Source organism: Phalacrocorax carbo, chromosome 5, assembly GCF_963921805.1.
Source record: "Phalacrocorax carbo chromosome 5, bPhaCar2.1, whole genome shotgun sequence".
Classification (NCBI taxonomy): Eukaryota; Metazoa; Chordata; class Aves; order Suliformes; family Phalacrocoracidae; genus Phalacrocorax; species Phalacrocorax carbo.
Window position 1 is genome coordinate 38,805,349 of NC_087517.1, and position 13,578 is coordinate 38,818,926.

Consider the following 13,578-nt stretch of genomic DNA (forward strand, 5'->3'; position numbering starts at 1 on the left):
CTTCCCCAAAAGACAAAAGAGAATTGAGAACAAACCATGTTTTTATGTAATCAAACCAACATCGGAGAATACAACAGGACTATGAGAAGCATTTCCAGTGCCTCCATTATGTTGAGGGTGAGATTTATGTTTTCCCAATAGCTAAGATCAGTCTGTGTTGTGTGTGTGTGTCCCCCGCCCCCCCCCCAAAAAAAAAAGCAGGCAGCCTGAGTGGAAAGGGGAACTGGTAATGAAAATAAAATTGCTACGCTAAACACACACAATCAATGCTGTTTGGGTTTTGGGCATGGGGTTTTTTTTTTCCTCGTTTACAGGGGAGGAGAAGGGGTGGAATTTAAACCTTGTAGGCATATTTTTTTTTTAATAAGAAAACAAAACAAGATGACTGAAAACAGTTCATAAATAATGAAGGAGAAACAGTGGTGTTTAAAAAGCACAAAAGATACAGAACCTGGGACTAATGGTAAGTATCCAGGAAGGTTGATTCAAATAAGTTATGGTGAGCAGAGGGAAAAGTATTTTATAGCATGCAGCCCTGTGCCCAAGGCAAGATTCTCCACAAGTATCTTATGTCCTGAAAATTAAAAGGAAACTGAGGCCTTCCAGCCTCCTAACTCCCAGTAAGAACAAATAACATGCCCCTACCATGACATGTCTGGAGGGAAAATGGACAGGATGCTTCCTACTGAACAGGAAAGGAGGATGCTCGCAAGAGACCCACATCAAAACTCCAAAACACAGGTTTGCCAACCAAAAACAGTCTCCTTCCAAAAAGTTTGTTTCAAAGACACCAAAGTTTTCAAGTTACAACATCCTTAAACACAAACAAACCAGAGAGCAAGGCACTTGCGTAGCGTGGGTGGGAAAAACTTCACCAATTCCAAAATTCTGCATTAAACATAAGAACAGCAGATGTTTCTGACATACCCTCACACTTAAATTTCCATTCAGTTTCCTAACAGTGTATTTTGCTCTCTCTGCCAGGCCCTGTCCCCTTCAGTTTAATCCACATTGTCCTGGCATCCAGTTTTCAGATTATTTAGTCCTGAAGTGACCCCGTGATCCTGACCTCAGCCATCCCTGCTGATTCATCTCCTCCTCTCGCTGGGAACTCCCGGGTTATCAGAAGCAAATTGCCAGTCATGCAACAGTGAAGTATTTGGGAGCAAAAATCAGCTCATAAACTACAGACCGACTACCCATAGGATAAAGAGCTCATCACCTTCCTTGGTGAGGGTCACTGAAAACAATGGCAGAAGTTTATAATTTTGATGAAGGACTCAACTCCAGAAACTGAAAAGCAAAAACTCAGGAAGTTCTTCAGATCTTTAAATCTCATCCAGGTATGATATGACACATGATGAAATTCATGTGACTTAACACACTGGAAAAAAAAAAAATTCATACATTCCCCAATTCTCTTGGGAAGCTCACTTGGTTGTTCAGCAATACAAAATAGTTCATATTCACCACATGGCATTCTATCACAAATGCTTAACAGCACACTAGTATGGTGGGGGTCCCCCAGGACCGGAGCTACAAGCCTGTGAACTTCCTCAACTACACCTAATTTTACATCAGCACTACAGTCAGTTTTCCTGTGACAACCCATGGCAATGCTCAAAAAGCAGCTGGCCTGAATACAAGCATTCTCTTGCAAGCCATTAAGGTGAGCACAGGGCTTCTGCTACATTCTGACAACGTGGTGGTGAAATTTAGCATGCCCACTTTTCTTCTCTCTTCAGACACTAACAGTTAATATGCAATTATCTATGAAAACTAGGAGATGGTATCATCTAAAACATTTAAAGTAGGTGAATTCAGATATGTAGTGCATTTATGTTAGATAATCTTACTAGATTTTACTCATGAAATAAAAACGCCCACTCCCAACAAAAATGTCCAACACGTGTAATGGCTGAACAAACACGTCCAACTATGAAATGACCCGTAAATGCTTTCTCAAGGACTAATTCTTCCAGCACACCTACTTAATGTTTGTTTTCAGAATGAACTAACTCCAGTTGCTATTTAAGTATTAATTTCCCTGGACCAGTTAACCGTTAAATCCATAATAACTACATAATTAAAAACCAGTGAATGCTGTTTTATAAACTCAACCTCTTCTATGTATTCCAGAGTGCAAACAAGATTAAAACAAACGGCAACAAATATTATCCTCTGGTATCATACCCAATCAACGCTACACAACCAAATACTATTATTTACTCTGACAGTTCACTATCAGCCTTTGCTCAGATCACCCAGGGGCGCTCGCCGCAGACTGACTGTGGAGAGCAACATGCCGCTGTTTTGTGACAACCAGCAAACTAAGCTATGCACCAAAAAAGAAAATCAATCAGTTCAGGGAAGCTCGCCGGTACTTGAAATTATGCTGCAGTATCTGCGAAGATCTGCAATCAGGTCATCCTTCTGGAGCCTCTGGGGTTGCTATCTTCTTTGATGTTTAACAGAAATTTTTACCTGGCAGAGATTTTCCTCTGAAACACTATACGGCTTCAGAACAGATGGGTTACAGTTCTCCCTATCATCTACAGACATCGGCAACTGCTTATCACAACAATTTCTGGCACCCACGCCTGGTCCCACCATCTCTGACATACTGTTGCCATTTAATACTTTCAGAATTGCATCCAATAACATATGTTGATACTAACACATAATACATGTCTTATCTTCCCACACCAAAAAACTTTATCCAGCTGAACATTTCTGCTAAGCCAGCAGGCCTGAGGATTTATGCAGTAACACCTGAAATTATGAACCATAGCTGAGATTTTCCCTTGAAAATTCATGGTACAGAACTAGAGTGGGATAAAAATTAAGTAGCAACAGAGTAAGATTTTTCACATCTTCCACAAATAAGTTTAGAAGGGCCAGTGAGAAGGGGAGAAGAGGAAAATCGATATTCAGGGAAAAAAGACGGCAGAAGAAAACTGAAAATATTAAAAGGGAAAGTCTCTGCGCTTGGAATCCCTAGCAAAGGAGAAATTTCATAAGAATTTCACACTGGAGCTCTATATGCTCCCTCATCTCAGAAATCACATCTTCCAAACTGCCACTGGCTGCCACAGCCAGTACTTGCCTGCAACAGGGTTGCTGCAAAGAATCACACCATTACTACAGGTTTTATATTAGAAACGGAACTGTTATGCTTGCACTGAATTCTTAACTCAATTTAGGGCTCAACAAAAGAAGTTAAAAATTCAGCTTCTTAAAGCAGTGTTGTCTGTTACAGTGCTTAACCTTTCCAATGGCTGGCTTCACAACTGGGTAGGTGCTTTTAATTTTCAATTCTGTTTACAAAATGCTTTAGTGATGATAGCAATAAAAGGCCAAATTGGTTGGTGGAGGTGGGATCAGTTAGAATATTAACTGCCCAAGATGTAAAAACCTGCAAAAGGTAAAACAACCAGCACCATTTCCTCATCGAATAAAATAAAAAATACACTGCAAAATGTTTATCTGCTAATGCCTTTTGTTAAAAATATTCTAAAATGAATTTTTAAGATCCCACTGGCTCCCCCAGCACCCCAGCTTCTTCCACTAAACCTCAGCACGCTGTAGATCAGACCAGCATGGAGAAGAAAAGCAGGTAGTGCTAACATGCAAAGAAAGAAATTTCAGGAACACCAGGGCTGCCTGGAAACAAGCTGCTTTTCTTGTCTTTGAAATGGCACAACATCAATAGACTAACAACAAAACACCAGGAACACAGTCCTAGAAATTCTCTGTAAGTATTACACAACTGCCCTTGAAAAAGAAATCAAGAAAGTAGTGCTATGTCTGGATCCCATGCTCAGCATAAGATAGAGCTTACAATATATTCCTTTAAAGATATGTGCAAATGGAACATTCTTACAGCATACAAGCAGCATATCAGTGCTGTCCAGTCACTGAAGTTGATCTCAAAATTTGTACATCTTTTCTTACAAGGATTAGATGGGTATGGTATTCGTGTAACATCTAACTCCAGCTTATAACTAATTTCATTCTAGCTGCATAGAGTATCAGATTTGAATGTAAAAATGGATATGAAGCATATTCTTTTTTGAGACTTTTTGGATAAACAACTAACAGTTGATCCAGAACTTACACGCCAGATGCACTGGGAATCATCAGCAGGTTTTTGGTAGCAGAGGGGCTGCAGCCCTGCAGAACAGGGAAAGATTGCCCAGGCAGGGACTGAGAGGAGACACAGAAGGAGCCATGGCTGGTGGGGAAGCCCGTGTCAGAGCAGCCAGGTAAGAACTGAGGAGTACCAGCAAAGTTACCACCATGCACGGACCTCGACCTCCACCTCCTGCCACCCCTTGCCTCACCAAAGTGAATGTGCCTTGCTGTAAGGTGCTGTGAGCAGTGTACACACCAGATGTGGGGCGTGCTGCGGGGAATGGGCTAACAGGAGAGCTTGAAGGATCCCAGAGCGCTGCTCCAAGTGGGAGGGCAGCTGGGCAGAGCTTGGACAGGTCCTGTTACAAGCCCTGAGGCCTGGACCCAGCCCACTGGCAGGACCCAAAGGAAGGTGCAGAGGGGCTGTGCTAAGCCTGAACCCCTCGCTGGGGGCGAGCCCCTAGCAGCGCAGCCAGAAACCAGCCTGAGAGGTGCCCCGGCTGGGATGCTGGCACCTGCCCCGGGGATGCAGGAAACCCTGGCACATCAGAAGCGGAGTCCTTTGGGCCCTCCGCAGTTGCTGTAAGCATGCTATGATTAAGTAATAGAGGAGTAACCACATAGTATGTGGCTCTCTGCTTTGCAGGGCGGGGATGGAGTGTGTTACGAGGTTAAACCCTACAGTCCAGCCTGCATGGGCAAGGGGTGGAAAGCGCAGTAAACGTAGGTTTGAACAGTTGCAACCTGCTTGATTTGGGGTTTTGTACGAGCTTGGGGTGAAGTTTCACCGAGTATTATTGCTGACAGGTCCACCCCCATGGACTGGGAGGAAGGGGAGTTCATAACGCACATATATTCAAACATGCGTGTTCAGGTTTGTTTTCAATACCAGAAGCAGTAATTAAAAGCTTGCTAACTGGAAATTAAATTTATTTCAATTCCCTCACAGAAAACTTTTTCTCACCCACAACAGCTAGGTAAAATGTTTGGATGAAAACGAAATCATTTACAGCTATTTCAGTTTCAATAAAAAAGAGCACAGGTCAATATATTTAAATCCAACATCTAAAGTTACATTCCTAACCCATATTTAGCAGTATGAATGAAACCCTGTTACAGGAGAGCATTCCCATTTGGGGAAGTCTTTATGCACACTTTTTATTTCATGTGAAAAGGAAAGCATTTAAATAATTTCCTGTATCAGGGGGCCACGTATGCTGATTTTCAAAGGCACTGGATATATCCCTTTGAAGTAGATTCTTATTAAATCAATGTTATCTATAAAATGAAATAATGCTGCCCTCACTTCACAAGATGTTATAAAGATGGTTCATTGTTGTTAGTAAACAAATCTTTTAGTTAAAACAAACACATTTCACAGCTTAGCACAAGAAAAAAAGCTAGCCATAAAACTAATCAGTAGTTGGCATCAAGCACCAAACTCTTCTTGATCTACCATTTAATTAAGCATGCACAGTTATCGTGTATACACATGTGTCTGATTATTAGCTGTTCTATTCTACTATACTACGTTCAGTGTGTATTAAGCTGTCATTCAGAAGACTAATGCCAAGTTTTTATTTAATATGCATTCAACACCTATCCAACTCAAAAGCGTTGACATTCCCGGCTCCAAGATTCCCTTGCATGTTACAACTTGTCAAACTTTCTGCCTTTCATTAAAACCTTTCAGTGTGCTTTCAGCAACTGCAAAAATATTAATTACAGGTTAGAAATCAGGATTCTCACTCACAAGAACATTACTCTGGTACTGTAAAGAAAGTCTTGCTCAAAAGCAAGTTATTATTGCTGTACATCAGATCTCTACAAGAAAAACAGTAGATGCATGTGGGACGCTAAAGAAGTTGTAAATCCATCTTATGGAAATCCAGCCAAGTTAGGTTGAATATATTCTGAAATAATGCATGTATCCTAGAGTGAAAACAGAAGGTAATACAAAACCTAGCTTTTCTTTCATTCCCTGGTAACAATTCTCCTCCCACATCCTAGTGACAAGGGCCAAGAATTGAGAATGGAATTCATGAAAAAGCAATGTATAAAACATTTTGAAAACAGCATATTATTAGCACCTATGAATTTAGACTTATTCCAAAGCCCTCACATTAATCTTCTATGCAAATAAGACATTTCACAGACTTGTAATCTAAAAAGGTCTTAAAAACTGGAAACAATTGGCATTTTGTGCTTAAGAAAAATGGAAAGCAGTATTTAGTCCTGGCAGACTCTCTTCCTCCCCTTCCCAAAACCAGAATTCAGTTCTGATATCAGGTATGAAGTAAAATTACAGCTCAGAGTGGAAAATTAGGAAGGTCCCAATCTTGCAAAAATAAACAGCTTCCCCTTATAATGTGGCTCAAAGACATGCAATAAACCCCAGCCCTCAAGCAGTGCCTTCTTTACTGAGGCCTGCAGGACTGCATTGATGTTGCTCAATTAGCCATGAGAGAAAATGCTAGGAAAAATGGAAAATAATCTAGAACAAACAGATTAGATCTGGAGATACTAGTAATAATATTTTCTTCCTTCCTGTCTTCTCTCTGCCTTACTGCTCCCTTCCCTACCAAGTATTTGTTGTAAAAGCAGACTTCCTATCCTCCCTCTTTCCAACTAGCAATCTAAGGGGGGGGGGGGGAAGAGGAGGAAAAAAAAAAGAGAACTATTTCCTATCTCTGCACATTCATTGTAAAAGTTTCCAGGCACAATAAACCCTGTGGGCATGGAAAAATACAACAGTGCTTCTTCGTCAGGCTTGAGGTTGCTGGAGGATAATCAGTAAAACATGTCTTTCAAAAATCATAGGAAAAGCATGAAAATATTTCAGAAGGAAAAAATCCCACCAAATGATGCAAAAGGACTGTATTTAGATGGGGGAAGGAGGATCGGGGAAACAGGGCCCAGGACTTTTCACGAGCAGACAGAGCTACTTATTTTGCAGAAAAATCTATTGTAAGCAGCTTTTCCCTATAATCAATTAGGCAGATGCATTACTATTAGATGGAATGAGCCGCTGTGCCTTTGAAGAACCCCAGCGATGTATCTTTTGATTCTGGAAGATCATTCACATAGTGCATGTAGAATTAAAAAACTCTGTACCCTGCAACTTTTAAAGGTTTCCCAAATAACCACTTCAGCACCAGATTTCATAGAATCATAGAATTTTTAAGGTTGGAAAAGACCCTTAATATCATCGAGTCCAACCGCTAACCTATCACTGCCAAGTCCACCACTAAACCATATCCTCAAGCACCACATCCACCCTTCTTTTAAATACCTCCAGGGATGGAGACTCCACCACCTCCCTGGGCAGCCTGTTCCAATGTTTGACAACCCTTTCGGTGAAGAAATTTTTCCTAATATCCAACCTAAACTTCCCCTGGCGCAGCTTGAGGCCATTTCCTCTCGTCCTATCGCTTGTTACTAGGGAGAAGAGACCGAGCACCGCCTCACTACAACCTCCTTTCAGGTAGTTGTAGAGAGTGATAAGGTCTCCCCTCAGCCTCCTCTTCTCCAGACTAAACAACCCCAGCTCCCTCAGCTGCTCCTCATAAGACTTGTTGTCTAGACCCTTCACCAGCTTCATTGCCCGCCTCTGGACACGCTCCAGCACCTCAGTGTCCTTCTTGTAGTGAGGGGCCCAAAACTGAACACAGCATTTGAGGTGTGGCCTCACCAGTGCCAAGTACAGGGGCACAATCACCTCCCTGCTCCTGCTGGCCACACTATTCCTGACACAAGCCAGGATGCTGTTGGCCTTCTTGGCCACCTGTGCACACTCCTGGCTCATGTTCTAGTGGCTGTCAACCAACTCCCCCAGGTCCTTTTCCTCCAGGCAGCTCTCCAGCCACTCCTCCCCAAGCCTGTAGCGTTGCATGGGGTTGTTGTGACCCAAGTGCAGGGCCCGGCACTTGGCCTTGTTGAATCTCATACTGTTGGCTCCGGCCCAATGATCCAGCCTGTCCAGGTCCCTTGTGGTACACTGTAAACAATCATAACTTCTAACCACATCAGGTACACACAAAAAATACATGGAGAAGGATGTAGAGTTCAGCTGTAAGGATACCATACATAGCTCCCAGAGCAGAGCTGTGGTGTTGAAAAAACTTCAAGTTCACATCCTTCTCCAAATCACCTTGTTTGAAATCGGTGACCATTTCTGTGGATAATCTCCCATCTTCATGAACCACAAAGGTGATCAACAAGTTCAAGTAAATTCAGATGGTGAAACACTCTCTATGTTCCATTTCAAGTGGTTGATGTCAGCTGTGAATTCCTGAAGGAATTATTTGTGCTTAGCTTTGTGATGTCCTTCTCAGGCCCTTCATTCACTTTGGTTGCTAATGCCTAACAGGGAGCTAGTGAACAGCACCTAACATCTGCCTTTGAGAAACCAGAGAGAAGTACTGCCATATCCCCTGTGTAGTGTCTTGGGAATTTCCTACACTCAAAGGCTGGAACAGTACTAGAATACACTACAAATTACTGATGGAGATTTGATGCTTTGCCTAAGAAACCTTCCATAAAAACTGACAGGTTAAAGATATTCATGACCTGACACTAGCAGCAAAACAACAAAATTCCTGAGAAGAGCCAACTGGTTTTTCACATTGCTTTTTAGCAAATACTCAAGGACTGAATGTGTTTTGATTAAGATCTGGAAATGGGATGAGGCCTTCCAATTACTCTATGAACTAGGGAAGTTCAGTAAGTACTGTGAATTGTCAACTAGAACTGCCTTCACCAGCAGACCAAGGATCTTTCTTGTCTTAAGGACAGCACCTGTGTAACGCACAAGGGCTGAACAATGGTCTAATATCTTATAACAGCTATTTGCAACTAAACAACAAAGGTATTGAAATAGACGGATAAAGACAATCTTACTTGAGACACAAAGCATTGAGATACAGCTCAGAAGAGCTTATGTCAACACTCATTGGGCAAAACTCTTTTCAGGATAATGAGAATGAACAGGTTCAAAATGCTAAAAATAGCTTCAGGTTTTTTCCTACCATGAAGAATCGGAGCAGGAATCAACTTCTCCCTCCTGATGGGAAACACTGTTCTCAGCTAAACACAGCAACTGCAGGTTCCTGCCCCCTTGCACATTGGATTGACAACTCCTCCACCCCGCCCAAAAAGGGTAAAAGCACCGCAGTCAGGACAATGACCAGCCACCAGCACGATTACACCCTCAAGTTAAATGCAATCAGTATATTGTGTTACAGGCAAAACCAAAACATTTTTCCCATTCATCACTGCATTAATAGAGCCTTTTAACATCGACAGTTAAGTATTGTGAAGTATATCACAGAGGAAGAGTCTTTCCAGGTCAGTAGAAGTCTTCACTATGAAAAATAAGTCACAGGCAAAGAGACGAGTATCCTCTCACCCACATGACCATATTATTTCTGGAAAGCACTAAGAGCCAATTCCCTAGGAGAGAAAGGCATTTCAAAGAATGTAAATCCACTTAGCAGACATAAAAATGGATGTTAACTTTGTTTGTTTCTTTTGTCCAGATTAAAGGCAATCCAAAGAGCCTTAAAGTGGTAAAGCTCAGGAAACAGCAAATCTCAGCAGCTGCATGGGTGAATAACTGATTTACCTTTATCACCTAGAAGAAAAAGTGCAGCCTTTTAGTCAGAAAGACAAATCTCAGTAAAGTTGGAGAAATGAAGAAAACCATTCCAAGCTGAAGATAATGATAAATTCAAATAAGAGACAGCCTGTCCTCACTGCGATGTTAATTCAAGCATTGCCTCAGCCTGTGCACACAGGCAGGAGTTTTTCTGCTTAAATTAGGTAGTACTTTTAACTCTGAGCTTACTGGCCCAGCAGCACAGTTCAAACACCAGCGATCCTTGCACTGTCAATGCAGCAAGGCCTTACTAATGCACATTGCTAACCTCATCACTGCTGCTGCTTGTCTGCTGTTAAGAGCAAGAACATAAAAAAGGGAGGGGAAAAAAACCAACCCACAAATAAAGGGTTGCTCTGAGTCAGAGTAGAGATGATCTACCCAGTTTCCTGTCTCCTGCAGTGGCCAAGGTAACAGTCTTATAACAGGGCAGGCATGGAGGGAGCAGTGCTTCCCCAGAACACTCCTTCAGCTGCCAACAACAGCAGCTTGGGGATTTCCTGAGCCAAAGGTGGTGTCTTTGTACTTCATTCTCTGTGGATTTTTTCATCAGTGCAACAAAACAAACTGAATAAGCCTTAAGTGAAAAGATAACTTAAGGAATTCAAAAGCGGTACGAAGAAATAAAGGTAAAGGACGGGCAGGCAGAGTTAGAAACTCAACTGTCCCTGGCAAGAAGAAAAAAAGAAAACCCTTGCACAGAACTTCGGTCCAAGTATTACATTATCTGCTACCCTTCGAGAATCAAGAGTTTCTCATCAGTTTTTCTTTTTCAGTTCATGTAATCACAAGATAAGAATCCTAGAGGCAGAGCTATTACTCAGAAGTTCAAACATATCAGCTAGGAAAAGAATGCAGATTCTCCCACACTGGGAAGGGCCAAAAATGCTGTTTTTTCATTAATATATTTCAAAAGGAATATAATTCTTTTGCAAACTCAAATATTTAAGGTGACCCTAACTTAGTTAGCAAGTCATTATGCTTTAGTTGGGCTTTAGTACAGAATTTACCATTCTGACAATACACAAAAGGAAATGAAAAGCAGTTTTTACTTCATACTTTTTTCTCCTCTCTGTTTTCCAGGCCTGCAGAGCTTAACAAAACACAGCAGCGATTTGTCACAACCATGCTATAATTGAAGGCTCCCTAACTGAACCTATAAGCATGTAAAAGGGCACAGCTCTTTTCCAATTTAATATGAAGCTTACTTGATTTCTTTTGAACATTATGCTTTTCAAAAAACAGACAAAGAAATAAATATTTTAAAACCTATTTTTCCTCAAACACCAGTGTCACTCAATGCTTTCTAGACGCTCCCTAACAGGAGAGAGCATAAGAAGAGACCAGGAAACACAAAACCCGTTCTGACTTCAAGTGCTAGAAATGTAGGTGCCATGAAGATCCTACCAATCTGCTGTGTTTGTGTGAAGCTCTATTCGGTGTGTTAGGTTACATCCTAACAGACCTTAAGATATACTCTGTTCTCTCCAGCTGTAAGAAGGGGAAAGCAGCTGTCTTTTCACTGTTTTCTAAAATTTTTTGACCAAAAAGATTGTGTTAATAGTGTAGCAAGGTAGGAGGGAAAAAAAAACAACCAACAAACAAAAGAAAAAAGAGGCTGTACCACCATTGGGGACCAATTTTACTATCTACTTCTCTCACCCACCATTGATTTCCAAAGCTACAATAATTTGTACTGACAGGATCCCTGTCAGTTCCACAGTATTAATTAATTATATTAACTTCCCCCTGGTTCTTCTTGAAAAAGATACCAGCAACAATAAAACCACCACTGCTATCTTCATTCACAATAGCAGAACAACTTCAGTAAGTAATTTAACATTTTTAAAATTCAAAGAACCAAAATTTTTCAATATAAAACCCCCAAATACTGTATGGCTTCACACCTGCATCAGATGATAATTTTTACTCTTTAGCACATCGTAGTGGATTTCAAGATACTAACACTGACTAACTCTTAATAACTCCAGAACAAAATTAAAATTATTTTCATACGGGCCAAAAATATAATTTACAGTGCTACTATCATTATTTGACTTACAGCACCATCTGAGTATTGAATAACTAACAGTACTAATGTAATGCAAACTGATAGACTGCAGTACAAAATCTAGCTCTCTACAGTCTAGTAAAGCAACTGTTCCTTAATGCTGTCAGAAGTTCTTACTTTCTGCCTGGCCCCTGCCAAACCTAGCTCACACAGGCAGTCCTGCTGATTTCAGGACTACCTATTGAGTGAGGTTACGCACACAAGAAGGAATCTGCAGGTTTAGACCCTTCCATCTTGATTTATAATCATGAAGCACATGAATCTAGCAGGAATTTAACACTTACGCTTCCACAGTTGTTCTTACAGTCTGTTCCTCACCATCTTCATCTGAGCTGCTACATGTTGCATCAGAGTCCAGATCCTTCTCCACGCGAGACAGCAGCCCTCCAGTAGAAAGTGCAAACCCCCGGATTTCACCTGGTGCAATGCTAACTCCATTCTGTACGTCTGTACTCGAACTACTCTCCAAAGTAGTTGCGTTGTTTTCTAGCCAACCTTCAGTGCACCTGAGGGAGCTACTGCTCAAAAATCTGGTTGGCTCATGGAAAACCTTCATCCTTTGTAACTTATGTTTCACAAAGCATTTCAGCTGCTGATCACAGTGTTTGATAACATGCTTTGCCAGGAGCATTTGTAAACGTTTCTGAGTTCTTTTGGCACGACTGATTTCCATTTGTTGCTTAGTGACACACTGGAGTAAGCGAGCATACACCTCCTCCGGGGTGCAGCTCAAAATCCCTTCAGAAGGCCCGTGAAGAATTTGGTGTAATAAATCCCCTTTTATTGTTTCAGCGCAGACTTCCAAAGCCCTACCCAAAAAACCATTCTTCTTGTACCATTTAGCATTTAAAAGCTGCATTTCTTCTGCGTTATTGGATTCAGTTACATTTGAATCCGAAAGTGGCTGTGTTTCCACCAAATTCGGAGATGTGGTCTCTGAAAATGTTTCCCCTTTGACCTGTTCCTCAGGTTCTGAATGACTAATCTGACCAAATGATGTGTCAGCACCATTATGTAATGAATTTCTCATCATGGAGCAGTGCGGCTCTGTTGCTTTCATTTGCTTACCGGTTTTGTTGTTAAACGCAGAATTTGTACTCATTAACAAGACAGACTGATAGCACTTGGAGGATGGTGGAGAACCAAAATGCTGCACACTGAAGATATCATTCCTGAGGCTGGGCTCAGCAGTGGGGAACCCCAGGACTGAGCAAGTAATCTGTGCGATGGAGTCCTCTTTTATCTTCTCTTCCACTGCTCTGGAATTTTCCATGCACAAAGCTGTATCAGACTCCATAGCTCTAGAGGACAAAGAAGGTGACAAGTGGATACCATGACCTTTTGTTGCTGCCTCTCTGAGGGCTGGTGTCATTATAGCTACGGTAGGTAGTTTACAGCAAACCTGAAAATAACATGGGCCATGTAAATTTTCTCATTTTTATGACACAGTACAAACAAACAACTCTTGTCAGATATTTTGTTCTTCCAACATTTCAACATTATTCAAAGATTCCATAAAAAATGATATTATCTAAAGAACACTGATAGACTATGGTCCCTCCCAAGTCAAACAAGAACACTCTCTGTTCTTTATTTCATTCAGAGGTTGTTCCATGTGCAATTAAAGCCTTTACCTCTCAGGGGAGTAAGTGTTCATACCTCACTGCATTTCTGATCCTACCAGTCTGAGAAATAAGGCTCACAAAGTTCAAGACTG

The 13,578-nt window shown here is 41.3% G+C and overlaps 1 protein-coding gene across 6 annotated transcripts in view; it reads right to left on the reverse strand.

The window, feature by feature from the left end:
• Window positions 1-13,578, reverse strand: part of KANSL1L (KAT8 regulatory NSL complex subunit 1 like) — a 67,619-nt gene that overhangs the window by 47,573 nt on the left and 6,468 nt on the right. For 5 of the 6 annotated variants that reach the window (XR_010373061.1, XR_010373063.1, XR_010373060.1 and 2 more), the window contains exon 2: window positions 12,146-13,162. Coding sequence is in view for 2 of the 6 variants with exons in the window: in XM_064452087.1 (XP_064308157.1) it covers window positions 12,146-13,162 (1,017 nt within the window). In the remaining 4 variants the exon portion in view is untranslated. Of the gene's footprint in view, window positions 1-12,145; window positions 13,264-13,578 lie in introns of all 6 variants that reach the window. The other variant, XR_010373062.1, reaches the window with a different exon arrangement.